Source organism: Oenanthe melanoleuca, chromosome 10 (assembly GCF_029582105.1).
Source record: "Oenanthe melanoleuca isolate GR-GAL-2019-014 chromosome 10, OMel1.0, whole genome shotgun sequence".
NCBI lineage: Eukaryota > Metazoa > Chordata > Aves > Passeriformes > Muscicapidae > Oenanthe > Oenanthe melanoleuca.
The window spans coordinates 624,405-652,162 of NC_079344.1; the positions used below are offsets into that span (position 1 = coordinate 624,405).

Consider the following 27,758-nt stretch of genomic DNA (forward strand, 5'->3'; position numbering starts at 1 on the left):
TTTTGGGGCCTGACAGGAAAAACACCTGAAGAGGGAGAGTTGCAGAGCTGAGCTGTGCTGGTGGTGTGCCCATGGCTTGGGCCTGGACAGGAATTTGTATTTAATAACTGTAAAAATACATTTACACTTAATTATTTCTTTTACTCCAAAACAGCAGAATTAGGAATGTGCTGTTTAAAGCTGTGGAAATGAGACTGGACTCACAGAACACATTATTCTACTTTGTACCTGAAACCTTCACTGATTCTGCTTATTCAACTCCCTTGGATGTTCTGCACATTTGTTTCAGCCTCTCTGGAGACAATTCCTGGAGTGCTCCCTCCCTTTGCCCCTGATTTAAAGGGCTGCTGGATCTCTGCTTCACCCCTACCTGTGCCAGTCAGTGTTTGCTGGTGACTCAAGTAATTTATAAACAATAAGATTTATTATACAAAGCACAATTTTAGGTTACCACAATCTCAGCATTTTAAATACTTACAATCCTGTCCAGTCTTCTGGAGTAATTTCTGCAGAGCAGCAGAGCCCTGTGAGCAGGTCATTGATAAAATCTGTGTTGATCAGCACTGAGCCTGCAGTCTGTGCTGGGCTGGAATTCAGCAGGAATTCAGCAGGATAGGAGGTCATTGAGGCAGCAGCCAGTCTGAGGGTCCTTCAGCAGGGAGTTCACCACATCATAGAACTTGTGCTCGTAGGCCAGCCTGTAGTAGGTGTAGATGTCCTCACAGTGGCTGAGGAACCTCTTCAGGTTCCTCAGGGCAGCATCAGCAGAGGGCTGGTGTTGTCTGACCCTGCAACATTTGCACATGGAACTGAGACACTGAACCTCCCCAGGCCCCTGAGACTCTTGCTCTGGGCCTGCAAGAATGACATTTTCAACAAGAGGTTGTACTCAACACCTACACTTGAATCTCCTGTTGTTTATTTGCTCTGATTCATTTTAAAGATTTGCTCTGCCCAGCCCTGGGCTCCCTCCTTGTCCAGCTCAAGGACAAGGCTGGATCAGGAACCAAACCCACCAACAAATCCCACCTGGCAGGGTGGGCAGGGCTGGCACAGGTGCCCAGAGCAGCTGTAGCTGCCCCTGCATCCCTGGCACTGCCCAAAGCCAAACTGGAGCCCCTGGGACAATGGGAGGTGTCCCTGCCATGGCAGGGGTGGCACTGGGTGGGATTTAAGGTCCCTTCCCACCCAAACCATTCTGGAATTCCATCTCAAGCCCCTTGTACAAGCCCTGCCCTGTACCAGTTGAAGAGTTTAAAGCTGAGCTCCCCCAGCAGCTGACTCACTTCTTGGCCACCTCCTCGAACAGGCCAGGCCTCAGCTGCTGCTGCTGCCTGAACTCCTCCAGGTACAGGAAATCCCCCCTGCTGATCACCTGCTGGAACAGAACCTCTGCCCAGTCTGGCTGGAACTCGTAGGCCTCGGCCACGATGGCTGCCTGCAGGGACAGGGACAGGGACAGGGACAGGAGCAGGTCAGGGAGTGCACAGAACATCCCACACACACAGCTCAGCACTGGGCTCTCCTTCTGAGCCACCCTGCCTTGCTGCTGCTCTTGAGAGCAGCTGTGAAACACAGGGAAACATGTACAGCTGTGAAACACAGGTAAAAAATACAGCTGTGAAACACAGGGAAACATGTACAGCTGTGAAACACAGGAAACATGTACAGCTGTGAAACACAGGGTAAAAAATACAGCTGTAAAACACAGGGTAAAAAATACAGCTGTGAAACAGGGTAAAAAATACAGCTGTGAAACACAGGGTAACATGTACAGCTGTGAAACACAGGGTAACAGATACAGCTGTGAAACACAGGGTAACAGGTACAGCTGTGAAACACAGGGTAACAGATACAGCTGTGAAACACAGGGTAACAGGTACAGCTGTGAAACACAGGGTAACAGGTACAGCTGTGAAACACAGGGTAACAGGTACAGCTGTGAAACACAGGTAACAGATACAGCTGTGAAACACAGGGTAACAGGTACAGCTGTGAAACACAGGGTAACAGGTACAGCTGTGAAACACAGGTAACAGATACAGCTGTGAAACACAGGGTAGCAAAGCACTGTGAACACCCTTCCTCAGCCCCTGAACGGGGACACCTCCCACCATCCCCGGCTGCTCCAAGCTCTGCCCAGCCTGGCCTTGGGCACTGCCAGGGATCCAGGGGCAGCCACAGCTGTCATTCCCCAACAGAGGGAGCCCAGCTCACCTGGTAGAACCTGGGCAAAGCCAGGATGGCCCCTGGCAGCTCCTGCCTGCCCAGGTTGATGATCCTGGTGCTCTGGCCCGAGCCCAGGAAGTGCAGCTGCAGCGTGATGAGGCGGGTCAGGCGGCGGCAGCGCAGCGCCTGCCGCACACACGAGTCCTGCAAGAGAGAGCCTGGGACTGGGACTGGGCCTGAGAGCTGCAAGAGAGCCTGGGACTGGGACAGAGAGCCTGGGACTGGGACAGAGCCTGAGAGCTGCAAGAGAGCCTGGGACTGGGACAGAGAGCCTGGGACTGGGACTGAGCCTGAGAGCTGCAAGAGAGAGCCTGGGACTGGGACTGAGCCTGAGAGCTGCAAGAGAGCCTGGGACTGGGACAGAGAGCCTGGGACTGGGACAGAGCCTGAGAGCTGCCAGGGAAGTGGGAACATCCCTGAGAGCAGCCTGGAGCTCTGCAGTGACTCAGAGCTCTGCAGCTGCACATCCATCACACTCCATGAGCTTTAAACAAAGCTTTGCTCCCACAAACACTTCCATCATCATCACACTTGGGTTTAAATACTTCATTTGTTCCAGCCTTGCTAATTAAGCTCATGGTTCCTGCTCTGACAGTGGGAACCCACCTGTAACCTCAGGGGTTAAAGCCTGAGCAGGGGCCAGCACAGCACACTCAGGTACAGCCATGCTACTGGGGTTACTGGGGTTACTGGGCTGCAGAGATACAGACACCCTCCCTGGGCAGCTCTGTGTGCTCTCCCAGCCCACTGCTCATGTGCTCCCAGTGCTGCCCACAAGTCATTCCATTTCCATTTCATTATCACTTTACCTTGGAGTAACTTTCTGCTGCATCAATGAAGAGAGTCAGAGCTTTCAGCAGCAGCTTCTTCAAATTTGCAACATCCTGAAGAGACTCCTCTGAAACGGGAAAAAAGAAGGAATAACCCATTATTTATAAAGGTGACAAAGTTACAAAATTCCCTCCCAGTGCCAAGTCTGTCCCTGTAGCAGTTCCGGGACACTCACACACAGAGCAGCTCCAGGTCTCACACAGAGCAGCCCCAGGACACTAACACAGAGCAGCTCTAGGTCACACACACACACAGAGCAGCCCCAGGACCCAGAACAGCCCCAGGACGGGCACACGGGCACACACACACACACACAGAGCAGCCCCAGGTCTCACACAGCAGCTCCGCTCCCCTCCCCGCCCTGCCCCGCCCTGCCCCTCACCCCAGGGCCGGCTCTCGATCAGTTTCAGCTGGGTGCAGGCTGCAGCCTCGTGGTTCTGGCCGATCTCCCTGCACATGCTGAAGCACAGGGCGATCATGTTGTGCTTCTCGCTGTCCCCGGGCCGGCAGCGCTTGGTGTAGTCCAGCAGTGCTGCCTTCAGCGTCCCACTCTGGCACACAGGACACTCAGCAGCCTCTGGCCTCCTCCTGCACCCTCCACAAGCCACCACCTCCCAAAAAGTGACCATCACACCCAAAACCAACAGCAGCCTCACCCCTGCGCTCAACCAGGTGTGAAAATCCACCCACTGTGCATTTCTTGACATACAAATGTCAAAATGTGGCATTTCTATATGACTTAAGCAAAGCTATGGATATTTATGATTTTTAACCACCCCCATGAAACTTTAACTACAAATAAAAGCAAAGCAGGATCTGAAAACTCTGACAATGCCTAGTTTGTTTCAATGCTGCTTTTGTAGCCCTGAACTAATTAGGAAAAAATGGTTCAACTAAAATGAGAATAAATTAGAATAAATAAAATTAGAATAAATTAATGAGCATTAATTTATTTCTGTGAAACCTGACTCTGGATTCCTGCACCCAGGAAGTGAAATGCTCAGCCAGTTCCACCCTGCACAGCTCCCTGCATGACTCCCTGCACAGCTCCATGCACAGCTCCATGCACAGCTCCCTGCACGTTTGCCCCTCTCCTACCGGGTCCAGTTTCTTCCTCATGAGCACCTCGAAGTGCTGTTTGTGGTGCAGCAGCTCGAAGATGTAGGTCATGTCATTGTACCTGCCAATGCCTGTCAGCAGGCGAACCTGGGGACAGCAGGGCCCTCAGCAGGGAGCCCCTGCCAGGGCAGCCAGGGCAGCCAGGGCAGCCAGGGCACAGCACACCTTCCCCTGAGCCATGGGGGGCTCCTGCACCAACCACAGTGAGCTGCAAGGGCACGGTTTTATCACACAGAAACAGCACTGAAGCTTTTAGCACTGACACCATTGCACTGGGCACGTCCCAGGCTCCAGGAGCTCCTCCAGAGCACGAATTAAAGATGCCCAAGAACCCAGAGCCACATTTCCCCAGCAGCTGAATCACCCAGGGCAGGCACAGCCCCCCAGCACTCACCCCCAGCCCTGGGCAGACCCCCAGCACTCACCAGCAGCCCCCCAGCACTCCCCCAGCCCTCACCTCCAGCCCCCCAGCCCTCACCTCCAGCCCCCCAGCACTCCCCCAGCACTCACCAGCAGCCCATACTCCTCCCTGGGAGCCAGGTGCTCCTCGGTGAGCAGCCGAGCTGCCTGCAGCACCCGTGTGATCCCCTCCATGTGGCACGTCAGGCTGAAGCAGCTGTGGGCCAGGATCAGCAGCTCTGTGACTGAGGAGCAGAAGAATTCTGGTATTTCAGTGAAAGGGCTGAGGAAGTGAATTATTGCCTCAGCACAGAACTTCCAGCCTCCTCCAGCAAAAGCTGGCAAATTGTCATGGTTTAACATAGCTTGGTTTCTAGTTAAAGAGAAAAATCTAAAGGAAAAAACCCCTGAGTTACAGAAATGATTCTCTGTGAAGACACACACATGTGTAACACATCACCCCTGCACTGCCTGCCAGCTCTGCTTTTGGAAAAAAAAGGGCACAAGTTTTGCATTTGGGTTTGAAAAACTCAGTTTCTAAGTGTGATGAACATGAACAAAGTCACAATGCCCCACCACAACAGCTCAGGTCACTTCCCACCTCCTGCTTAGCACAAAGATCTGAAATTTGTTTGGAAAATAAACCCTTAGGCAGCACCTTTATCTACTGTGCACACCTCAGCCCTACCCAGTGAATATGAAATTTGAGATGAGCAGCAGAGCTGAAGGCAGGTTAGCTACACACAGGTTACTCCAGGCAGGATTTGCCATTTACTCACTGCAGGACAGCTCCCCACGGGGCACAGAGGAGATTTTATCCAGCAGCTGCATCCCAACCAAGGTGTGATCCTGGCACAGCTTGGCAAGCTGCAGCAGGGCCTGGCTCTCCACTGCAGGGTTCCAAACCTGCTTCTGCCCTGTGGCCAGAGAGAATCGTGTCACCACTAATTGTGCAGGAGAGAACTGGTAATTATCATTAATTAACAAACAATCTGACATCACCCAGACTGGCTGAGGACCTGGGATGACAATCCTAAAGTTACTGATTAAATTTAACCATCAGAAAATACTTTTGTGCCAGCTCAACCCAACAAAATTCTACTGGACAACCACACAGCTGCTCCTCATTCCCCAAAGGAAAAAAGAAAGGGGAAAACCTTTTCTCATGTTTTACACAGGGAAATGCATGTGATACTCCCAAGTCAGATAATGTGGGGCAGCTAACACCACAGTTAAAAAAATCCTTTTTAAAAACAGTATTAAATTTATCTCCATAAAATACAACCTTAACTACTGCAGCACTGGGCACATGAATAACCACAAATGAACATTTGTATAGAGCTTGACATAAAGCAGGAACTGCTCACAGAGCAGAGCTGCCCAGACATCCCTGGCTGTGCTGAGCCCTCAGGGAGTAAGAGCAGGGGTTTTGGGGACACAGAAACCCCCAGATCCCAAACCCAGCCTGTGAGAGCAGGGGGTTTTGGGAACACAGAGACCCCCCCAAAGCCAAACCCAGCCTGTGAGAGCAGGGGGTTTTGGAGACACAGAGACCCCCAGATCCTAAACCCAGCCCAGGTGTGTCCCCACCCTCTCCCTGTGCAGATCCCAGAGCCAGCACCAACCTCTGCCCTGGGCTGAGGCCAGCAGCTCCTGGGTGACCTGCTGTGCCAGCAGGGGTGCCACGGTGGCCGGGGACAGCCCCTGGCAGCTGATGAAGGCCTGGGCCCTGCGGCCCCGCTCCGGCCCCCGCCGCGCCAGGATGGCCCCCAGCACCTCCCGGGGGTCCCGCGCCGACACCTCCCCGAAGGGGCAGCCCAGGTCCTGCAGGGACACCAAGTCATCCAAAATAACCCAAATCCCACTCAGAGCACCCAACATCCCACTCAGAGCACCCAACATCCCACTCAGAGCACCCAACATCCCACAAAATCCCACTCAGAGCATCCCTGACACCTCCCTGAAGGGGCAGCCCAGGTCCTGCAGGAGCACCCAGAATAATCCAAAATAACCCAAATCCCAGTCAGAGCATCCCTGAGCCACAGCACACCCCCAAAGGAGCAGCCCAGGTCCTGCAGGGACACCCAGAATCACCCATAATCCCAGTCAGAGCACCTAAAATCCCACTCGGAGCACCCTGGACACCTCCCGACGGATCAGCTCAGTTCCTGCAGGAGCACCCAAAATCCCAGTCCCAGCACCCAAAATCCCAGTCCCAGCACCCAAATCCCAGTCCCAGCCCCCCTGACACCCCCAGAGCAGCAGCCCAGCCCCAGCAGAGCTGCCCCAGAGGTGAGCCCTGGCCCCAGCTCACCTTGGCCAGCTCATAGAGGCACAGCACCTGCCTGCAGTAGCCCCTGCCATGGACACACTCCTCTGCCAGAGCCTTCAGCGCTGCCACCACGGCATCATCCTCACAGCCCAGGGGGGTCCAGTCCTCCAGGCTGGATGCTGGAAACAAAAAACACCAATTCCTGTCTAAAGGCAGACAAAGGGGCAAGGCTCCCAAAATCTGCAGCAATTCCTAACACCTTCTCAATCTTTGAAAACTGAGCTCTTGGCACCTGTGATTTTTTAAATGTTACTTTTTGTTTTGGGGTACAAATACCCTCAGTAATATCTCAGATATAAAATATCTAAGTGTAAAACTAACTAAGGGCTCTGCAGCCTTCCAGATGGGTTAGGATTCATTTGTGCCCTTCTGTGTCTATTCAGTTTTACAGACCAGTATTAGAAAGGGATGTTCCAGCTGAGAGTCACTCAGACTTCACAGACATGCAGAGAACTTTACAGATAAACATTCCCAGCCTTAGCCTTGCTATTAAACAAGGAACACTAAACCCTTCATAATGCACAAAGGAGTTAGAAAAATATAGTAATTAAAGCATTCCTTGCTTTGGCTAAAAAAAATAAAAATAAAAATAAGTAGAGTGCGTTTTCTAAAAGCAGGAACAGGGATAAAGCTCAGTGCTGCTTCACTGGGCCAGAACTGAGAGTTAAATGCAAGGTCCAGGATGTTTGCACGAGCACACAGGGCAGCACTGCAAGGCTGCACACACACTGCTGCAGCAGGCACAGAGAGCAGGAGGAGGGGGTTCCTGCAGGTTTTGGGGAGATGCAGGAGGGAGGAAGGGGGTCAGTCACTCACTGCTGGCTCTGTCCCCGGCTGTCCGCGCTCCGGCCGCCAGCAGCGCCTGCAGCTCGGGCTGCAGCTGCTCCAGCCCAGCCTCCCCCGAGGCCAGGGCCCTGCAGAGCAGCACCAGGGCCACGTCCCTGTGCCACAGCTGGAAGTAGCGGCAGCCGCGGGCGGCCTCGTGCACGCGGCCCTGCTCCAGCAGCGCCCCCAGCAGCGCGGCCAGCGCCGCCCGCTCCGCCCGCCCCAGCCGCGGCTCCCCGCGGGCCAGCGCCCCCAGCCCGCACAGCCGGCCCGCGTTCAGGGCTGGCAGCTGGGCGAAGGAGAACTGCTGGGCCAGGCTGGCGAAGGACAGCTCGCTGCCCAGCCTGGCAGGGCCGGGGCACGGCCGCTGCCCCGAGCCCTCGGCCCCCGCCAGCCGCCGGGCGATGCGGCACAGCCAGATCTGCTGCTCCAGCTGCTCCAGCTCCTGCACGGCCACCCCGGGCTCCTGGGCCAGCCAGTGGCCAGCCAGGGTGAGCAGCAGCTCCCTCTCCATGCTGCTGCTGCTGCTGCTCTCCTCCAGCTCAGGGGGCTCCCACACGTGGCTGGCCTGCTGCAGGAAGAACTCGGCTGCAGCTCGGCTGCTGATGCAATGTTTGGTGAAGGTGTCGTTGCACTTCTTCCAGAACTCAGCTCTTGTCTGGGTTTGGTGCCACTGTCCAGAGTCTCTTAAATGCTGCAGGTCTCTCAGAACCTGTAAAATCCACAGAGGTTTATCACAATTATCTTTCTAAGAAAGAAAAATTACTCACACAGCATGGCCAGCACTGAAACACTGGATTTGGGTAAAACTGCCCCAATATGCAGCAAGTCACAGAATTGCTTTGGGTTGGAAAGACCATCTTGTTCCACCCCCTGATGGATAAACCCATTTTTCTCCCCAAATAAAACTGATTGCATACAAATAAAACAGTAAGAGAATAAGGACAGTTGTCTGTACCCTGCAGCTCAGCCCTTACAGCCAGTGTGTTTGGTGCACTTACACTTAAAATAAAAAATTACTTCTCAATGTTTCAGGAAGGCTGAGAAGCTGCACCCCAATCCTGGCAGCAGCAGGAAGAAGAGGTGCCTGTCCCTGATGCACTGTACCTCGTGTGTGACCACGCTGTCCACGGGCAGCTCGGCCAGGGCTGCCACCTCCCGAGCCAGGCTGAACATCCCCTGCTCCTGCAGCTGCTCCAGGATGGAGCTGCACTCCCCCTGGAACACCTCCAGGCTGCAGGGAACCAGGATGGAGGGGCTGATGGGGATGGAGGAGCCCCTCAGGGTCTCACTGAGGGCACAGAGTTTCCTCATGTAGGGCCCTGGGTAAAGAGAACAGAGCTCAGCAGAGCTGGGTCTGAACCCCAGGCAAGGCTGAGCTCCCCTGGGGAGCCAGCCCTGCCACAGGGGTGGGATTGCTGCTGTGCTCACCATCCAGCAGGAGGTTCTCTGCTGCAGCAAAGAGCTGCAGGAGCCTGCCCAGCTCGTACTGCGTGTGGCACTGCTGTAGCATCAGCTGCAGGAGGAACAGCGCCTGCGACTCCAGCCAGGGCAGCGGCACCTCGGGGGCTGCTCCTGCAGCTGCCAGCTGTGGATGAGGGGCAGGGTCAGGGTCAGGGTCAGGGTCAGGGTCAGGGGCAGGGGCAGGGGCAGGGGCAGGGGCAGGGGCAGGGGCAGGGGCAGGGTCAGGGGCAGGGGCAGGGGCAGGGGCAGGGGCAGGGGCAGGGGCAGGGTCAGGGTCAGGGGCAGGTGCTCCTTTCCTTGCAGGTGAGCTGTGCACTGGAGTGGCAACAGGGATGGAAGGTACTCTGTCCCTCCCCAGGGAGGCAGGAGGTGGCTCTCCCCAGGTGTGCTGGACCCAGAAGTGCCACAGCAGGGTGACACCAGGTGCTGCTGGTGGCCAAGGGACAGGAGAGGGGTGATGGACCAGCAATGGCCAGACAGGATGGACTGACAGACACAGTCCCTGTCACTGCTGGATCTGCTCCTGAGCTGCCTAAACACCACTCCTGACAGGGAATGTTAGACAGCAGCACATCAGGGAACCACAAAACTGGGATGGAAAGGATTGATGAAACACCAGCATTGAGGGACAGTGTTTCACAGTGTGAAAGCACTCTGCTCCTCTGAACTGCTAAACCCAGCAATGACATTCAGAGAAAATTCATTTCCTTACTTTGGTGAGGCTTTCCTGAAATGTGTCCAGTTTGGTTTTGGCTTCATCGTACTTTTTACAGTTCATGCACAGTTCATACATCTCCAGGATGTGCAGCAAAGGGGAATCCTTTAAGACACAAAATCAGATTATAACAAATTTCCAGAAGTTCAATAAATAAATCATACTTGGAAAAATCATCTATTATTTAATTCAATAAATGCAGAATCTGCCTTCCTCAGGAGCAGAACAATGAAGTTTTAATTTATTAAAATTGCATGCAAGGTTGATGTAGGATCTACAGATCTGTGATAATTGGAAGAACCTCTAATTTGACTGGGAATTCCAGTGGATAGCCAGGTTATCCTTGGCACAAAGCAAGACACAGAGGGATTTACAGGCCAAGGAGGTGTGAGATACACCAAATATACCCCTGAAACCACATTCCCTCACCTTTAAAAAGAGCTGGAATCCATTGAGAAGTGTTTTACTCTTTTGCTTCCTCAAGAAGACTTTCCAGATGACAGCAAGGTCCTGCAGGTCCCACTGGGGACTCTCTGGCCAGCTGGGGATGTGGGAGGTCACCTCAGCCCTGGTGGCATCATCCACAGAGGTGATGATCCAAACACACAGGCAGGAGATGAGGTTTGCATCCTGCAAATGCCACAAGGATGGGTTTGCACCTCCCCTGCTGGGTGAGGGGTCACACAGCTGCCCCAGAACACACCAGCAGCTTGGACAGCAGCAGGCACAGCCACAGCTGTGTTTATTTCCCAGAGCTACAGTGCAGACTCACAGGGCAGCAGGCAGCCAGCACACTGAGGATGGGGGCCTGGGCCCTGAGCCCCTCAGCCAGCAGCTGCCAGCAGGGGCTGGGGCTCTCCTGGCACTGCAGCAGCACCTGGAACAGGCTCCCTGCAGGGGCCCTGCCTGCAGCAGCAGGCTCAGCACTCAGCAGCCTCCCCAGGGCCAGCTCCAGGTGATCCTGCACCACAGCAGGGAAATCCTGCACCAGGGGAAGCACCTGTGGGGACAACAGCACCAAAACCTTGTGAGGCAGAGGAGAGGGCAGCACTGAATACACAACACACTCTTCAAATTCAGTTCTTACAACAACTTGGAGATCTAGAGAGGAAAAAGGGATCTGTAGGTGTGAATTATTCTAATGAAAGACTGAAGCCCAAATGTCTCCTAGAGAGCCTCAGTTCTGCTCTCTTGTAGTGCAGCAGCAGAGCATGAAAAGGCTCCACTTGGGGGCTTTACAGATTCCCCAAAACAACAAGGAGATCCAAGTTAGAATCCTAGGCCTGCTAAGCATCATCTTACCAGTTAATTTCCACTTAATTACCCAGTTAATTTCCTCACATAGCTTTTCCCAACTGCTTTTATTGGAGTATTTTAATCATATTCAAAACCAAAGGTGGAAAACTTGGATTCTCAAAAGTTTAAGTATCTTTACCAAAATTTCAATTTGAGTTTTGAAAGGAAAATGAGTGGCTTTATTACAACTTACACTGAACATGTGGCAACTCTTCCATTAAAAAAACCAGCAGTAACTACCTGAGTTTAAATTAAATTTCCAAATGTGGCAGCAAGGGAAGGGCTATCACAGCCCAAGGGCACCAATATCCTGAGAGAACCACAGCCCAGGAACTGCTGAGGCTCCTGCTGTCTCCACAGTGGGGTTTTCTCTGGCCACAGCCCCAGGGCAGTGCACACACAGCTCACCTGGGCTGGCTGGTGGCCATAGAGCTGGGCCTGGATGAGGAACTGCAGCCACTGGTTGGAGCTGGCACACTCCCTGAGGAAGGACGTGCTCAGCTCCAGGCCATGGAGCTGGCAGAACTGCATCACCAGGGACCACTGCCTGCTGGAGTCACTGCAGGTCCTGCAAGGGATTCAGAGAGCTTCAGATGCAGTGAATGCAGCATTTGCAGATGTTCAGGTATGAAGTGACCCTGTGAGCAGCCAGGTCACAGCCCCTGGGAGCTCCACCAAGGCACTGCCCTGCCCTCTTTGCTCTTACCTGACACACAAATCACCAAAGCCAGTGCCCAGCCCCCATTTCCCAGACAGCCCCCCAAACCTGGCTGCTCTCACCTCTTTATTCCCTGCTGCTCAATGGAATCCCAGAAAGCCTCTTCCAAGGAGGTCAGAACTGCTGCTGCTGCTGCCTTCTCACCATCAGCCAGCTTTGTGAACTTCTCCACTGTTTGAAAGAACACATTCCTGAGCTGCTGTTTGGGATCAGAGCCAGGGCAGCATTCCCAAGACTACCAGAAACTCCTAGTGGGGAAAGCAGACACCTGTGGCTCTAGAGCTAGAAATACAACTTTCTGAAGTTATTTCTAGGATAAATTTAATTCCCCACAGCTTTGATCTCCCTGCAGGTGTAGGACAGTACCTGTAAGACAGTTTTTAATTAGGAAGGAGAAAGGAGATTTGGCAGTGGGCTTTGTTTAACTCTGTAACATTATTACAAGTGATCCTCACTCATATCAGTCCTGGGCAGCTGCAGAACAGTGTCTGTCAGATCCTGATAGAGGCTGTGTCAGCTCCTGCCTTGTTTGATATGACAGGATCAGAATGCACCTTCAAAATTAGTCAAAAAGCAGGAACAAGAGAACAACAAAGTTGTCAGGTGCTTTTGCTGCACTGCTGAGCCACCAGGCAGCACCCTGGCCTCCCTCCCTGCTTCTCTTCCCCAGAAATGCACAAGGCAGACCAAGACCTTACCCAGGGAGTCCCTGTGCAGAGAGGCCCCAGTGCTGGGGCTGCAGATCCTGCTGGCAGCCCTGAGCTGCACACGCAGGCACAGGCTGTCCAGCCCCAGCAGCTCCAGGAAGCAAACACAGGCTGCAGCCACTGAGGGCATCCCCAGGGAGGAGAGAGCCAGAGCCTGGGCCTCCCGAGCTGCCTGCTGCACCCTGCAAGCAGAACACACAGGTGGGGTTAGCCCTGGCCAGCAGCAGTGATCCCCAAACTCTGCCAGCTGCACTGAGCCCCCAGGGACATCAGCACCTAAGGTAACTATGAGCTAAAAGTTTCATTTTTACAGAAAAAGTGGGTGTGAGAATGAAGGCTCACATGTGACCAGCAGAGTTTGCAATTTAACACCTTTATCAAAAACTAAATTGGAATTTTAGTGGAGCAAAACCAAGTGGGATTGGTGTTCTAATTAATAAAACACCCCCTCAGCAGCTGGGGCAGAGAGAACCTTTGCAGAGCTCTCAATCCACTGCAGCACCAGAACCTGAGTCTGACCTGCAGATGGTGCTACAATGTCCCCAGAGGGTTTTTGCACTGAAATAATCCTGACATGACTTCACTCCACATCCATGTCTCCCTTTCAGCCCCAGCTGCACACAGCTTTTGCCCCAGTTTACACAAGAGAATCCAATCTGTGTGGAAACGATGGAGAGAAACAAACAGTGACTAACACACAAACCAGACACTGCAGAAACAGAGATTTCTCCTAATTCCCACACTAAACAGAGAATTTCATGTATTCAAACAAGATGTGTCATTTGACTGTACCCTTCTGAACACCTCATTTTGAAGCTTCAGCCAGAACATTTAATTCCATCGACCTCCAGTGCATTTTTTGCCTTGCTAATTAAACCAAGGAAGTGTCACCATTAGGAAATGTCAAAGAAAAGGGGCATCATTTTCTACAAAGCCATCTAGGGGCTCAGGTTCCTAAAACAAGAGCCCAACCATGTTTGATCTGACTGGGAATATTTTCCTCACTTCCCTTGTGCAGATTTTACTGAGGCAATTCCTCAGTTATGTCTGGGGTTAAGTTTCTGAACTTTCAACCTGAACCTTATACTAGAGATTCTAGGGCTTTTTACTCTCTTAAGGCACTTAAAGCATATTCTTACTTACTAGAAACTAAGACTTCTACTTTATGTGACTCAATAATATTTCTACTTACTTAAAACTAAGACTTACACTTCTGCTTTATATCTATGTGACTTTTTAATATTTCTACTAACTTAAGACTAAGACCTCTACTTTATGTGACTTAATAACTAAAACTAAAGCTTACACTTCTGTGTGGGTTAATATATTTTAATTTCCCTGAAGGCTTCAGTGCAAGTCAAGCTCACCTCCCTCCAGGTGATATTTGATTTCTAACCCTGGGGACCCCCCTGGCCCTGCTGGGGAGGATGGCTGCCCTGGCAGTGCCAGCTGAGCCCTGTGCCCACTCACAGCTGCCTGGGGGCTCTGCTCCTGGCCAGCTGCTGGCCCAGGAAGGTGCCGAAGGCGAAGGCGGGGCGGCCGTGCTGCAGGTAGAAGAGGAAATCCAGGCTCTCCAGCACAGCATGCCTGCTCACCAGCTGGGGGCTGGAGAAGTGGGGCAGCTCACTGCAGCCATCTGGGAACAGAGAGCAGCACTGTCAGGGGGACACAGCTCCATTCCAGCCAGCAACAATTCCGATTCCAGCACACGAGGGGAGAACCAAACACGGCTGCTCTGGCTCTAAATCAGAGCTTGGCACACCCAAAACCAACTGGAGTCCCACTGCAAAAGCACAGCTCTGCATCCCCTCAGCTTGCTTTTCAAAGAAAACATTCTTTTTCCAGTTTATACTCTTTGTCTGCAAAGAGCTTACTGCAAAAATCTAGAATTCCAGTTCAAAACCCAATTTTCGTGAATTACACTTTTTTTCTTGTGAAATAAATGGTCTTTTGAGTAAATTTGTCTGCCAAATAATTCCCCTGGAATGTATTTTGTTTGAGGTACTCAGGCTAGGGAAGCAGGTGACAGGGACATACCTGACACAGCAAGAGTGTTTGCTGACTGCCAGCCAAACAGCTTCGTGGGATCAAAGGGCATCAATGACTGAAAGATCAGAAACAAAATATCCTGAGGAGCTTAAGAATTTCAACTAACTGTCCTGTAATTCTCAATTTCTAATTCTCTTACCATTACTAACATTATGAAATTTCAATGTTGTGATTTCTGCAATATTGAACACCTTGCTCACTGCACACTGCAGGACATCCCTCTCTGACACTGCAGCACTGCAAACTCCCAGGGTACAGAGAGCACTTGAAAAAGCAGCCCAGGATAAAGCTGGGAACTTCAGCTCCTCATTAAGGGTCCCACAGAAACAACCCCTGCTCCCACCCCAGGCTTTAGCTGCAAACCAGCTTCTCTTCCCCTGGTCCTGCCAAAAGCCCTGTGTGTACCTGCAGAAGGTGGTAGAGAGAGATGTCAGGGGGCAAAATCCCATGAGCAGTGCAGGAGGGAAACAGAGCAGCCTTGAGCTTGGGGTAAGGGGTCAAGGCCATCTTTAAGAGCTGTGGATCAACTTTCTTGAGAGGTTTTTCTGTATCTTCATTCTGAAGGACCTACATTGCAAGCAGGCAAAGTTAATTAGGAGGAAACTGTATTCAGTAACAATAAAATAATTTGGGGCTGTGCCAATCTGCCTCAGGGGAATTTGACATGCAGTGACAACACAGAAAGCAGCATATTTTTGTCTATAAAATGTATTTTAAGCTGCTGCACACCCATGTTCCCCAGCAGCTGATGCTGCAGGTGACTGCAGTGGGTCAGACACTCTGGGCACCCCTCTGGCCCAGGGGACATTTTTCTATCAGAGCCACGAGTGCAGGACAGGACAGGGGGATCAGGAGCCCCTGGCAGTACCTGGTCAATGCCCCCAGGCCCATAGACTGTGGTGGCCAGGGCCAGCAGGGTCCTGCCCTCCAGCAGGATGCTGCTCACACCCCCCTGGCTGCTGGGCATCAGCATCTGAGCGTTGGCCAGACTGGCCTGGAAAATCATCTTGGGGTCTGCAAAAAAAGTGACATTTCATTCCATGCAAAACCAGTATCAAATCATCAATCACACACTGCAGCTGCCCTCTGAATGTGAAAAATGCTGAATTTTCTCCTTTCTGTTGTTTTGCTGAGGTTTTCCTCACTTTGCCTATGAACACAGATAAGGAGAGCTAAGGTTACCAAGCTCTCCCTGTTCAAACTGCAGCTCTGCCTACACAGATCCACGGGGCTGAGCCCCACAGTTCTGCACTGGAGTGGCTCAGTTCTTTATCCTACACTGATCACACTTGCTAAAAAAAGCTTCACTTGGGATTATTTTTGGTTTTTGTTAATGTGTGGCTCTGCAGAGGATGAAATGTTTAAAAAGTGCAATGAGTTATGGGCACAAGTTCTATAAAGCAATAAAGCAAACACATAATCCAAGGGCAGAGAAATCAAAATGCACCACAGGGACTGGAGGAAGGTTTAATTTTAATAAGATGTATTTCCTTATTAACTCTCCTCCTGTTCAGCCTGTTGGGAATGTTAGTGAACTGGAGGTAATGATGATTATACACAAATTCTCATTTCTGTGCAGTCTCCAGATCTTTCAGTACAATTAATTCCAAGCAGGAATCACAATCCAGATTTCAGAGATGAGCAGGTGATGGACAGGAAGGTGACTGGCCATGGCCAGAGGGTTTGCAGCAGAGCAGAGGTTTAATCCAGCTGTGCTGCCCTGGGCTAGGGCAGGAACATCTGGAGGAGGTTCCTACCTCGGGGATTGCTGGCGACCCCTCGGCACTGCAGGAGGAACTCAAACCAGGGGTGTGCTTCCTGCAGCTCCTTCTTATCCAGGATGGGGCAGCTTGAGGGGGTCAGACTGGAAATGAATGAGCAGCAGAGTGAAAATGCAGGACTGGGAAACTGATGTAACACAGCACTAAAGATGTGGAGCACCCCATGGGTGCTAATGCCAAATACAAGTGGTTAGACAAACAACCAGAAAATGAGGTGCTGGCTTTTCTTCTGGTCCACTTCTTCATTCCTGGTAACTCCAGACTGGAGTTAGAGCTCAGAAATTTAATGCCAAGTGTCCATAAAGTGGGAAGAATTCATGCAGCTCCAATACCTAATACTGGTATCACTTTTAATCCCAACTAACCCTAGTCCAGGTGGAAACCTGCAATTTCCTTACCTGTGAACATATCAGCAGCCAACTGACACTTGTGCTTTAGAAAGTTTCTGAATTTTTAAATTCTGAGTTTCTGAAGAGCAACTGGGCTCATTTAGGATTGCATTGCTTGCAGCATTACACTAATTACAGCTGTAATTGTTTCCTTTCATGACTGACACACAAATTAATATTAAGACAATCTGATAAAGCTCCCAAACACAGCTTAAAATCTCACACACTATCCCAGAGTTTCTGTCAAATGACACTGCCAGGGCTGAGGAAAACTCTCCCCACTAACTGTTCAAATTAATTTCCTTCTTTAAATCATGGGATTTGAGGATGGGAAGGGACTATTACCTGTAGTAGTCCAGGTAGGTGTAGAGCAGGTAGTGCAGGCTGTGCTCCAGGCAGTGCAGGACAAACTGCCCATGGAAGTCCAGGCCACTGGCAGTGCTGTATTTTGGAACAGGGTGAGGATTCTGCAGGACACCCCCCAGGCACGACAACCTCTGCAGCAGGAGCTCAAAATCTTCCAGCTCAGAAGGGACAAAAATTCCTTTTCTGCCAGAAAAAAGCACAGACACTGATCACACAGCTCTCTCTGACAAGCTCTGCTGGGTGTTCTCAGCTCAGAATTAGGGCAGACCTTTCCCTCCCAGGGATGAATTCCCTACTGAGGCAAACACAAGGTGCCCAAATCCATCTGCCTGTGGCTACTCCAGGTCACTGCACAGAACAGTGTGAACAGTGGGATGCTCAGAACCCCCTCCCTTGCAGTAAAGTGGGTATCAGGACTATAACCACAGGCAAACATCCCTGAGGGAGGAGTGCTCCTGCTCTCATGGCTCTTACTGTTTTCACACAACTGAAGGTAGAAGACTAAAATCACATTTATCAATGAATTTGTGCTGTTTCCAAAAAGAGCAGAATAAAAATTAATATGTATCAATGATTTTATTTCTGCTTTTGGCTTCCCACAGGAAGAAGAGAGTGTGAAGCCCTGGGGGCCCTACCTGGCCAGCTTGTTCAGGATGTCCTGTCTCATGTAGGTGCTGCACAGAGTGCTCCTGTCCACGATGCCAGGGCTCAGGGGGGGCCAGGCAGCTGGGCCACAGGGAGCCTGGCAGGGCTCTGACTCCTCAATCCAGGAACTAACACTGCCCCAGTCATGCTGGGCTGTCAGGTGCATCCACAGAGCCTCAGCACTGCAGCTCTTCAGCTCTGGGTTTCAAAGAGGCAAAGGGATGAAAGCAGCACACACAACCACTTCTGAGGGAAATGCTGGCATTTTCTTACACAGAACCCTGGAATGGTTTGGGCTGGGACCTTAAAGGACATCCAGTTTTTTTAGGTAGGGACACCTTTCACTGTCCCAGATTGCTCCAAGATCCCTGGCCTGGGGCACTGCCAGGGATCCAGGGGCAGCCACAGCTGCTCTGGGCACCTGTGCCACCCTCCCAGCCAGGAATCCCTTCCCAAATCCCATCCAGCCCTGCCCCAAGGCTGGAAGGGATTCCCCAGTGCAGGGAGGGGGACAGGACATGGCACAGGGTGGCATTCACACATGGCCTCAGGCAAGTCCCTTGCAGCTTCCAAACCCTTCCCTCCAGGACCCAGGATGGAACAGGATGAAATCCATCATTACCCACTTCCACTGATAATAAAAATAAAGAATAAGTGACCTCTGGGATTGTGCCCACTCCCACACAGCAGCTCCAGGCTGTGCCAAAGAGATCTCAGCTCCCAGCTGAAGCCCCAGCCCCTCAGCACTTGCCTTGGCGTGGTTTCCTGGGGAGCAGAATCATCTCCTGCACCAGCTCATCCCACCAGTGAGCCCAGTTCAGCATCACCCTGAGGCTCCTGCTGCAGCCCAGCTGCACCAGCACTGCCTGCTGCTCCCTCCTGCAGCTGCTGAACCTGCAAGGGCTGGGGTCAGCCTGGCCCAGCAGAGCCCAGCCCAAAACCCAGCCAAGCTCTCAGCCTGGCAGGGACTGACTGGAGCCCAAGGACTGGGAACTAAAATCTGCCTTGTTTTCCCAAAGCTAATTATGAGGATCATAACAGTTTTACCCTTATTTAATTATTATGATTACCATAACTGTAAAATTATTTTTCTAGGTTATTTAGTTTGCTGTATTATGGACATCACAGATCAAAACCAGAGCAAACATGTGAACAGGAATAATTGAGCAGAAGTTCTAATATTGTTATTACAAATGCTTCATTTGAGGCAGCAGAGCTCTGTCACCCTCACAAGTTTGTCATGACTCACACAACAGTTTGTCATGAGAGAACATGACAGCAACTGCTGCATTAATGAGAAAATGATTCAGCCCCCACACTGACTCTGATTTCTGCAAACAAGACCAGTGTGAAATTAGTGAAATTAAAGACTGCATTTGTTAGTGCAGTAAATCTCACAGAATGCAGAATCCAGCACATTTTAAACCCTATTAATGCTATTAATCAATAATTAAAAGTAATAACCCACATTACCTGGGAAGAGACTGAGTCTCTTCATTTTCCTGGAAGGACTCTGAGTAGAAGCTTTCAACCTGATGCACAAAGTCTATCATTTTCTTCTCTTTTTCAGAAAAATAATTTTCTTCTTGTAAGGTTTTCACCTTTAATTCAAAATAAAGTGTTACCTTCAACTGCCCCCAATTTTTATCTATATTGAATATATTCAAGTTGTAAATGATCCTACAAGTGCAAACAATTAATCAAGTGTAGGAAAAGATGCTGGAAGCAGAGGGCAATGCATTTACATGACAGGAGGAGTCCAGGACAAGAAATGACATTGTGCCAGCTCTGCACCTGCAGGTGCCAAGGGGCAGGGAGCCCCAGGGGCACAGGGGAGGATGCAGTACCAGCCCTGTCCCTGCTCTGCAGCCCAGCCCACCCTGGGGTTCATTGCCCAGCACAAACAGCTCAGCTCAGCCCCTGCTGCACTCACCAGCAGCTCCCTGACGTGTCTGTCCTCGGTGTGGAAGCAGATCTTGTGCAACTCCTGCTTCACATCCAAGCCCTGGCACAAAGGAGACACTCATGTAAAAGGGCCCACAGAACCCACTGAAAACATCAAATCCACCATAAACAGCTGCCTTCCCTCCACAGCCCTGACAGGCAGCACTGTGACAGCCCCTGATGTCCCCAGCACTGGGGCACAGACCTGGGACACCCCCCAGGCAGAGCCACCCTCGCTCTGCTGGCCAGCACCTCTGCAGCTCTTCAAACAATTCCATTTTCACCCTAATCCCCCCAGTTTCTGCTGCAATCAGCCCCTCCCCAGGAGCCCCAGGAGCTCCCCTAGTCCCTGCCCTGCTCTCACCATGTTCCTCAGCAGCTCTGAGGCCTCCCTGGTGCTGCCCCTCAGCAGACAGTCATAGGCCAGGTTCAAACCTGTCTGCAGAAACTCCTGCAGGCTCTCAGCAGGATGCTGGTGCCTTCTGAAGAAGATCTGGGCCTCTGGTATTTTGTTGCTTAGGATGGCCTCAGCAATGACTTCCTAAAGGGAAAAACAAGAACACACTGATCTGTGTCATCCCTATGGTGATTTTCCTCCTCTGTGCATTAAGATATTTTCACACAAATGATCTCCTTATATAAACATCACCACAGTAGTAAAAACTGGGTGGTTCATTTTCACCTCTGGTGTCAGCTTTTCCCATTCCTGGCTCTCTTCTATCTCAGGCAGGTCTTCATCCAGGTCAGCTCCTGTGGGCCCTGGAGCCACAGGTGGGCGAGGATATTTCCTCAGGAATTTTCTCAGTTTAATGATGTAGTCAGTTAAAATATCTGCAGCCTTCTGCAGGAATTCATCAGGTTCTGCCAAAAGCATCCAAGACACCAGTTAAATGGGAATGAACAGACAGGATTTCAATGCTCAGAAGTGCAGAATGAATAAATGTGCTGATCAATAAACAGAAATCTCTCAGAGGGAAGAGCACATCAGCTCTGTCCCCTGTACAGGCAGTGGGAGCCCAGCACTCCCTGCACCCTGCCAGGACACAGCCACAGCCCCACACAGCTCCCTGCCCTCACTGGGGGCTTTTCTTGCCCAGGGACCAGGAAAGGAGAACTGAAATCTTGTAGTAATCCAACCAATTATTAGTCAGGTAAATCCAATCTGAGACACAGGGATGAACACCTTTCACTCACTTAATTCCAGTATTTTTTATGTTAACTCTAGGCAGATTTAAGCTTTTAATTAGAAGAATTAGCTGTTCTTACTTACTAAAATGATGAGACATTAGTGGATATGACCCAGCAGGAGTGCTCTTACCCTCTGTGTGCACAAAGATCTCCTCCAGCTGCCTGGTGAGGAAAGTCAGGGTGAGGCTCAGGAGCTGCTCAGAGAACTGTTTGCTGTGAGGCTCCAGATCATTGTCTTGGATTGCTGAGTAGAGCAAGTTCAAAGCTGGCCTGAGCTCCTCCAGATCTGCAATGGTTCCAGAAACAGCTCACACATCTGCATCCTGCCCAGCCCCAGGGAGCCAGGGAAGGAAATCAATCCTGTGCAGCTGCAGCCCCTGCACTTACTTCTCAGGTAGGACTGGGAGGAACCATCCCCAGGGTGCTCAGAACCAGGGCAGGCTGCAGGCAGACTGAAAACACTTTCTTTGCTCTTTAAAAACAAGTCCACTGTGTCCAGCTGGTGATTTTCCAACCCTGCCTGGACAAACATGAAACAGAACAATTAAGCATGGATTCTAAACCCATTCTAGCCCTGTGCACTCACTGCTGGGATTCTGACTCCTGACAGACTACACACACAGAAAACCAGCAGGGATTTAAACTCTGTGTGCAGCACCTGCAGCCTGAAATAACAAAGTGACCTGGGCAGAACCTGCCAGGCTCTGCTCAAACCCTCCACACACAAAATGTTATTGCAGCAACATGAAGTAAATACCAGGAGAATCAGGACTCTGAATAAGCTTACAGCAATTCTGTAAGAACAGTGCAACAAACCCAGAAATCCAGTTCCAAGGATTGCTTTTCATATTTAAACAGAGGACAGAACTACTGCAGAAACTGGCAAAATAGTTTTGGGTCCAATTAAGAGGGAATTTTGAGCACTGCTTTATTTTCTTTTATTTTACTAATGTGCATTCACTTTGCTCCTGTATTTCTCCCTTTGGGTTACTCATCATTGGGTTTTACTCTTTATTTAATAACTAAACCCCTTCCTTTTGCCCCTAGGTTTGAGGCACACTTTTAATTGTGTGTAAACCCACACTGGCACTGCTAAACTGCATCCAATACTTGGAAAGACAGAGTTTATGACTTGCAAGACACCAGGCAGCTCTCCTCACCTCCAGGGCATGGATGGGAATGGAGCACCTCTCCCAGCCATTGAGGTGACACACAGAATCCACGGCACCAGCACTGCCAAACATCATCAGCCTGGTCAGAAACTCCTCCTGGGTCACACCAAACAGGACCAGGGACAGGCCACGCTCTGGAAGGCACAACCCAGCCAGAATTAGAGACAGAGCAGCCACTGCTTGGGCAGCAGCATCTGTACCCACTGCTGCTTCCAGAAGAGAGAGGCAAAGCTGCAGTGGCTGTGTTGGGATTTCACCCCAGCAGGAAGGGAATGGAAACCACCCAGGACCAGCCAGGTGAAACACTAAAACCCCTGCAGAGCTGTCCCAGCACAGTCATGGCCCCTCACCTGTGAGCAGCAGACACAGGGGCAGCTCTGCACTGCACTCCACAAAGACGCTGCTGCTGCCAAAGGGGGAGCACGTCACGGCCTGCGACTGCAGATCCCAGAGAGCCACAGACAGCCCTGTGTGCTGGGCCTGCACCACAAACACAGCTGTGCCTCCAGTCACCAGCTTGCACTGCACTGCCACCCTCTCCTGGGCTGCTCCCACGGGGATCTGTGCCCACTGCTGCCCTGCACCCCCAGGGGCTGCAGCCTGGCCCTGCAGCGCTCGGGAAGCCGCCCACGTCACACGGGGAACAAAGGCCACCATCTTCTCTGCATCCTCACAGATCTCAGGATCATGGTCTTCCAGCTGGGTAAAAAACTGGTACCAAGGCAAGTTCGAGTCGTTCCCCAAATCTGGAGAGGCTGGTGTTCTCCTTCTCCTCACTCTGTCCCACAGTGAGGACAAGTGTGCCTTCCAGGACCTGCAGAGGGGACACAGGTCCTGTAACACCAGGTGGCACTCCAGCAACAAGGCAGGTAAAGCTTTCTCAGCTAAATAAAATGCACTTCCAGCTTATAAAATCCATCCAGAACCGTGCATTTTAACCTTACCATGGCCTCTTTATTTGCATTTAAATACTCCCTGCAGCCAAGCTGAATGACCACAGCTGCATCAGCTGACAATGTCCATGTTTAGCATCTTTAGCAAAAAGTTCTTTTCCTCACAGAAAATGCCCCAATTAAAAAACAATAGAACAGAATTAATTCCAGAACTGAATCTTTCTTATCTATGCACCAAGTTATAACTGACATGCTTAAAGGTAACCCCCAAGCAGCAATTTCTGTTTGGAAGCTGTTCAATGCTGTATGTAAAGCTTGGCCACCCTAAATTCAAAAGATTTACAGTCAAATGAGCTGATTTTACCTGTCACAGCTACAACTGAATAAACAAAGCAGCAGTTCATTATCAGGGACCCAAAGAGGCAAAGCCCAGCCTGTGTCAGGTCCTTCCCTCCTGTACCTGTCTGTGTGGAAGGGCAGTGACAGCAGCTCCATGCTGTGCTCAGAACTGGCCAGCTCATCCTCATCCAGGCCCTCTGCAGGCTTCACTGGCAGATTTTCAGGATCTCTCTTACAGAACAAATGTTCAGGGAACTGTCTGTAAAGAAATAAGTACAAAGTTCCACTTTGCTCAGGTGATTTAAGATGTTTTTTCATGTTCACCCTCCAGGAGCTCAGTGCAGTTTTCTCTCAGGGTAACAGGTGAGCCATCAAAACATAATGCTCTCTCCTTTGAGGTGGACACCTCAAATTTAATTACTACCTGTCCCTAATTTATCAAGCTGAACCAGCACAGCTGCACCAGCACAGTTTGATAATTCCATACCCCACAGTATTTCTAAAAGGTGCTACCACCCACCTGGCACTGAGAGCACCTCATCTTCCTGGAGAAAATATGAAGGGCAAGACAAAGTTCATCTACTTGTTAACAGATAAATTAAAAAAAGCACATGCTATAGAGACAGCTCCCTTTGTGAAAGTGACACAGAATAAATCACAGCAAACAATGAAAGGAGCATGTTTAAACACAGAGGAGATTTCTGCTGCAGCACAGAACTCAGAATGAACGAGTACAGAGCAGGACAGGGGAGCTGTGGCTCAGCTCAGCCACAGAGGAGATTTCTGCTGCAGCACAGAACTCAGAATGAACGAGTACAGAGCAGGACTGGGGAGCTGTGGCTCAGCTCAGCCCAAAGGCCCCTCTCCCCTGGGAGTTGTACCTGAAGTAGGGGGTGAGCTGCACAGCCAGGGCACTGTGGCTGCTGCTGGTCACCACGGCTGTGCTGAGGTCAGGGGACACTGCCAGGCCAGCCAGGGGGGGCACAGGGGCTGGGCCCTGCCCCTGCCCAGCTCCCAGGGCCACACTGACCTTCCCTAAGGTGGCACCATCAGAGCAGCCAAATATGTCTGCAAACAGCATCAAGGAAAAGCCCAGGAGTGCCCAAGAGAGGAGTTACACACAGGGGAACGTGGTGAATTTGGGCTCCAAGAGGAGGGAGAGGCAACCTGAGTTTATTGAACTTAATGTGCAGAGAAGATGAGCAGGAACAGGTTAAACCCAGGTGGAGCTGACAGGTCTGAGCCCACCCCAACACACAAACCTGCCTCCCAAGCTGACTGCCTGTGTGCCTGCAGATCATTTCTGTCTGAATTAAGCAATGAGGTGACAGCAGCAGTCAGCCTGCTGCACACAGACCCATGAACCAAACCCATGAGTCCAGTGGGAAACACATCTGCAGTGGGTGCTGGAAACCCTGGACACACAGCTCTGGCACCTCACTGCAATAACCAGGATTTGCCTACACAACCTTCACTGCAGGCATCACTTCAATGTCTTTAAAGAAATTTCTGCCCAGCCCTGACAGCAAAGAGCAGCAGCTTTGCTCTTGCAGATGATTCTCCCAGTTTCTCCTGCAAAGGATACAAATCCAGCCAGCACTGTCCAGCAGGAACAGGATCCCCCTGCAGAAGTGGGAGTCTGCAATCCTCCCCACAGCTTCTGGAGGCAGAGCCAGGGGGAAGCAGCCACAGCTCTCTGGGGGTGAGTCTTCCCCAGCAAAGGTCAGGTGCACAAGGATGAACTGGTTGAGCAGAAGTTTGCACTTGTTGTTTTCAAAGGACAGAATCTTCACAGAGAAAATTGAAGGCAGACCTGTAAATTTAAATGTATTTTCATTTTGGATTACAGCCAGCTGGGACTTTTGATTTGTAAAGGAATTCCAGGAAAATAACAGCTCAAATCCATTGTCCCAGTTACCATCCTAACAGAAGGTGGGATTGGGAGCTGGGGTGGTTGGTTTGAAATCTCACTTTGCCAGAGGCAATAATTCTAGAACAATTTCCCAAAACTTTTTATGTAGCTTTTTCAGTGGACAATACCATGAAGAAGATAAAAAACCAGCATAAAATAGGATTTCAGTCAGCACTGAGAAGAAAAGCTAAAAACTTTGGAAATAAAATATTTTAGGAAGGGAGCCTGTTTAAGAACCTGTAAAACACCAAAGGCTCATTCTAACTGTACACTATGCTAATCACAAAATACAAGGTTAAATGTTTAATTAACATTGCAGGATTATTTATGAGTCCTGTCTCTCTTTTCTCCCCATCAGTCCCAATATTAAAATTAAAATTTGTGAGAGCAGGGTTGCATATATTTTATTAATTTTTAACTTCATATCACTCGAACATGACCCTACAAGAGTTGAATTATTTCTAACACTGTCACCTTTGATTACAGAAATGTCTCCATTATTTTTCAAGCCCATGAATCCTGCTGATCACACTGGATCAGTGTGGGGGTGGCTGAAATTCCCTGGTGCTCAATCCCAGTGATCCATCCCCCCAGGAGCAGCAGAACCAGACCTGCAATACCCCACACATGCCACACACTGCAATTTACTCACTTATGTTTTTAGCTTCAAGGAGCTTTTTAAGTGTCTCTTCCTTACAACTGTGCAGGGAATTGGGGTTGTGTTTTCCATCTTCCACACTGAATTCATAGACAAACAGGTCGTGGCTCTGAGCAAGAGCCAGGAGTTTTGTCTTGTTCGATTGCAAACCATCATCTTCTGTGCTGTCCCACATGAAGCTGAAGATAAAACATTCAGGAAGGTTAAAACATCAGGAAGGTTATTGGCTTTATTCCCTTTCCCTTTTTCTGGATATGCACTGATGATGGACAACACCATCACTTCAGCAGTGAAGATTCTGCTGCCAGCCCATCCCTCCCATCCTGGAACTGCCTCATCCTCGGCAGGACAGAGCCTGAGGGATCCCAGCTCTCCTCCTCTCCAGGACAAAGGGCTTTCCATCCTGCTGCTTTCTTCACTTCAGCCACCCAGGACACGAGGGATGCTCTGCTTTGGGATGTCCAGGAGGCAGAGCAGAACACTTTGATCCTTTCCAGACTTTTCCCTGGTTTCTCACTCAGCCCCGGCTCCCCTCACTCACTCAGCCCCGGCTCCGCTCACTCACTCGGCCCCGGCTCCGCTCACTCACTCGGCCCCGGCTCCCCTCACTCACTCAGCCCCGGCTCCCCTCACTCACTCGGCCCCGGCTCCCCTCACTCACTCGGCCCCGGCTCCCCTCACTCACTCGGCCCCGGCTCCCCTCACTCACTCGGCCCCGGCTCCCCTCACTCAGCCCCGGCTCCCCTCACTCACTCGGCCCCGGCTCCCCTCACTCACTCAGCCCCGGCTCCGCTCACTCACTCAGCCCCGGCTCCCCTCACTCACTCAGCCCCGGCTCCCCTCACAGTCCAGGCTCTCCTCACTCAGCCCCGGCTCCGCTCATAGCCCCGGCTCCCCTCACTCGGCCCCGGCTCCCCTCACTCGGCCCCGGCTCCCCTCACTCGGCCCCGGCTCCCCTCACTCGGCCCCGGCTCCCCTCATAGCCCCGGCTCCCCTCACTTACTCGGCTCCCCTCACTTACTCGGCTCCCCTCACAGCCCCGGCTCCCCTCTCCCAGTCCAGCCCTCACTCACTCGGCCCACGCTCCCTCCAGGACGCTGCCCCGGACCCGGCCCGGCCCCAGCGCTTCCAGGCAGATCCCGCCTGTGAGCAGCACCGAGCCCAGAGCGTCCCGGGCTCTGCTCAGCCGGACCCGCGCCCATCCCGGCGGCTCCCCCGAGCGGGGCACCAGCAGCACACGCAGCTCCGCCCGGGCCCCGGCCCCCGCCGCCGCCGCCGCCATCCCGCTCCTCGTTCTCAGCGCCGCCCGGCCCGAGCCGCCGCCATCTCGGCGGGGCCGCCGCTCGTTCCGGTCAGCTGGACGGTGACAGGCCGGACTACAGCCCCCAGCATGCACCGCGGCGCAGCAATGCACGCTGGGAGCTGTAGTACCCGCCGTGGCCGCTCCCGTCTTTAAGAAGAATTTTCCTTATTTTTAACTAGAACTTTCTGTATCTTTTCTCTGATCTCTGTTGCAGATCCCTATGGCCTTTCTGTGTTTTCACCCTGGGGGCAGGACTATCCCGGGGATATCTCTGTGTCGCGGGGTCTCTCCCTGTCCCGGGGTCTCCCCGTGTCCCCCCCGTACGCGGCCCCGAACGGGAACAAGGCAGAGGCGGTGACGTCACACCCCCAGCCTGGGCGTGGTTCCCGTATCTCCCCTCCCATTGGCCTCTCTCTGTCCCGCCCCTCCCCGCCATTGGCCGTTCTCCGCCATTGGCAGCTCTGCGCCCTGCCCCTCTCTGCCA

At 51.6% G+C, this 27,758-nt stretch overlaps 1 protein-coding gene across 2 annotated transcripts; it reads right to left on the minus strand.

Annotated features, from left to right (window-relative positions):
* Window positions 1–402: 402 nt before the first annotated feature.
* SPG11 (SPG11 vesicle trafficking associated, spatacsin) lies at window positions 403–27,464 on the minus strand. 2 transcript variants are annotated; one of them, XM_056499451.1, is made up of 40 exons: window positions 27,045–27,351; window positions 25,966–26,150; window positions 24,987–25,214; window positions 24,283–24,469; window positions 23,523–23,660; window positions 22,520–22,983; window positions 22,158–22,303; window positions 21,385–21,517; window positions 21,128–21,283; window positions 20,492–20,670; window positions 20,174–20,350; window positions 19,799–19,870; window positions 19,339–19,466; window positions 18,617–18,759; window positions 17,856–18,063; window positions 17,200–17,403; window positions 16,442–16,548; window positions 15,553–15,698; window positions 15,090–15,251; window positions 14,673–14,739; window positions 14,106–14,271; window positions 12,627–12,817; window positions 11,991–12,099; window positions 11,619–11,778; window positions 10,687–10,914; window positions 10,344–10,544; window positions 9,912–10,019; window positions 9,167–9,323; window positions 8,843–9,057; window positions 7,727–8,447; window positions 6,893–7,029; window positions 6,204–6,402; window positions 5,358–5,495; window positions 4,690–4,823; window positions 4,159–4,266; window positions 3,443–3,611; window positions 3,039–3,127; window positions 2,218–2,373; window positions 1,287–1,438; window positions 403–788 (listed from the first exon to the last, which is right to left on the minus strand). In XM_056499451.1, exons 1-40 carry the CDS (start codon window positions 27,251–27,253, stop codon window positions 605–607), a joined length of 7,161 nt encoding a protein of 2,386 aa, XP_056355426.1. In that variant the 5' UTR covers window positions 27,254–27,351; the 3' UTR covers window positions 403–604. The 2 variants fall into 2 exon arrangements, with proteins under 2 accessions (XP_056355426.1, XP_056355427.1); XM_056499452.1 differs by lacking the exons at window positions 403–788; window positions 1,287–1,438 and having other exon boundaries at window positions 2,285–2,373; window positions 3,443–3,519; window positions 27,045–27,464.
* Between the last annotated feature and the right edge of the window lie 294 nt (window positions 27,465–27,758).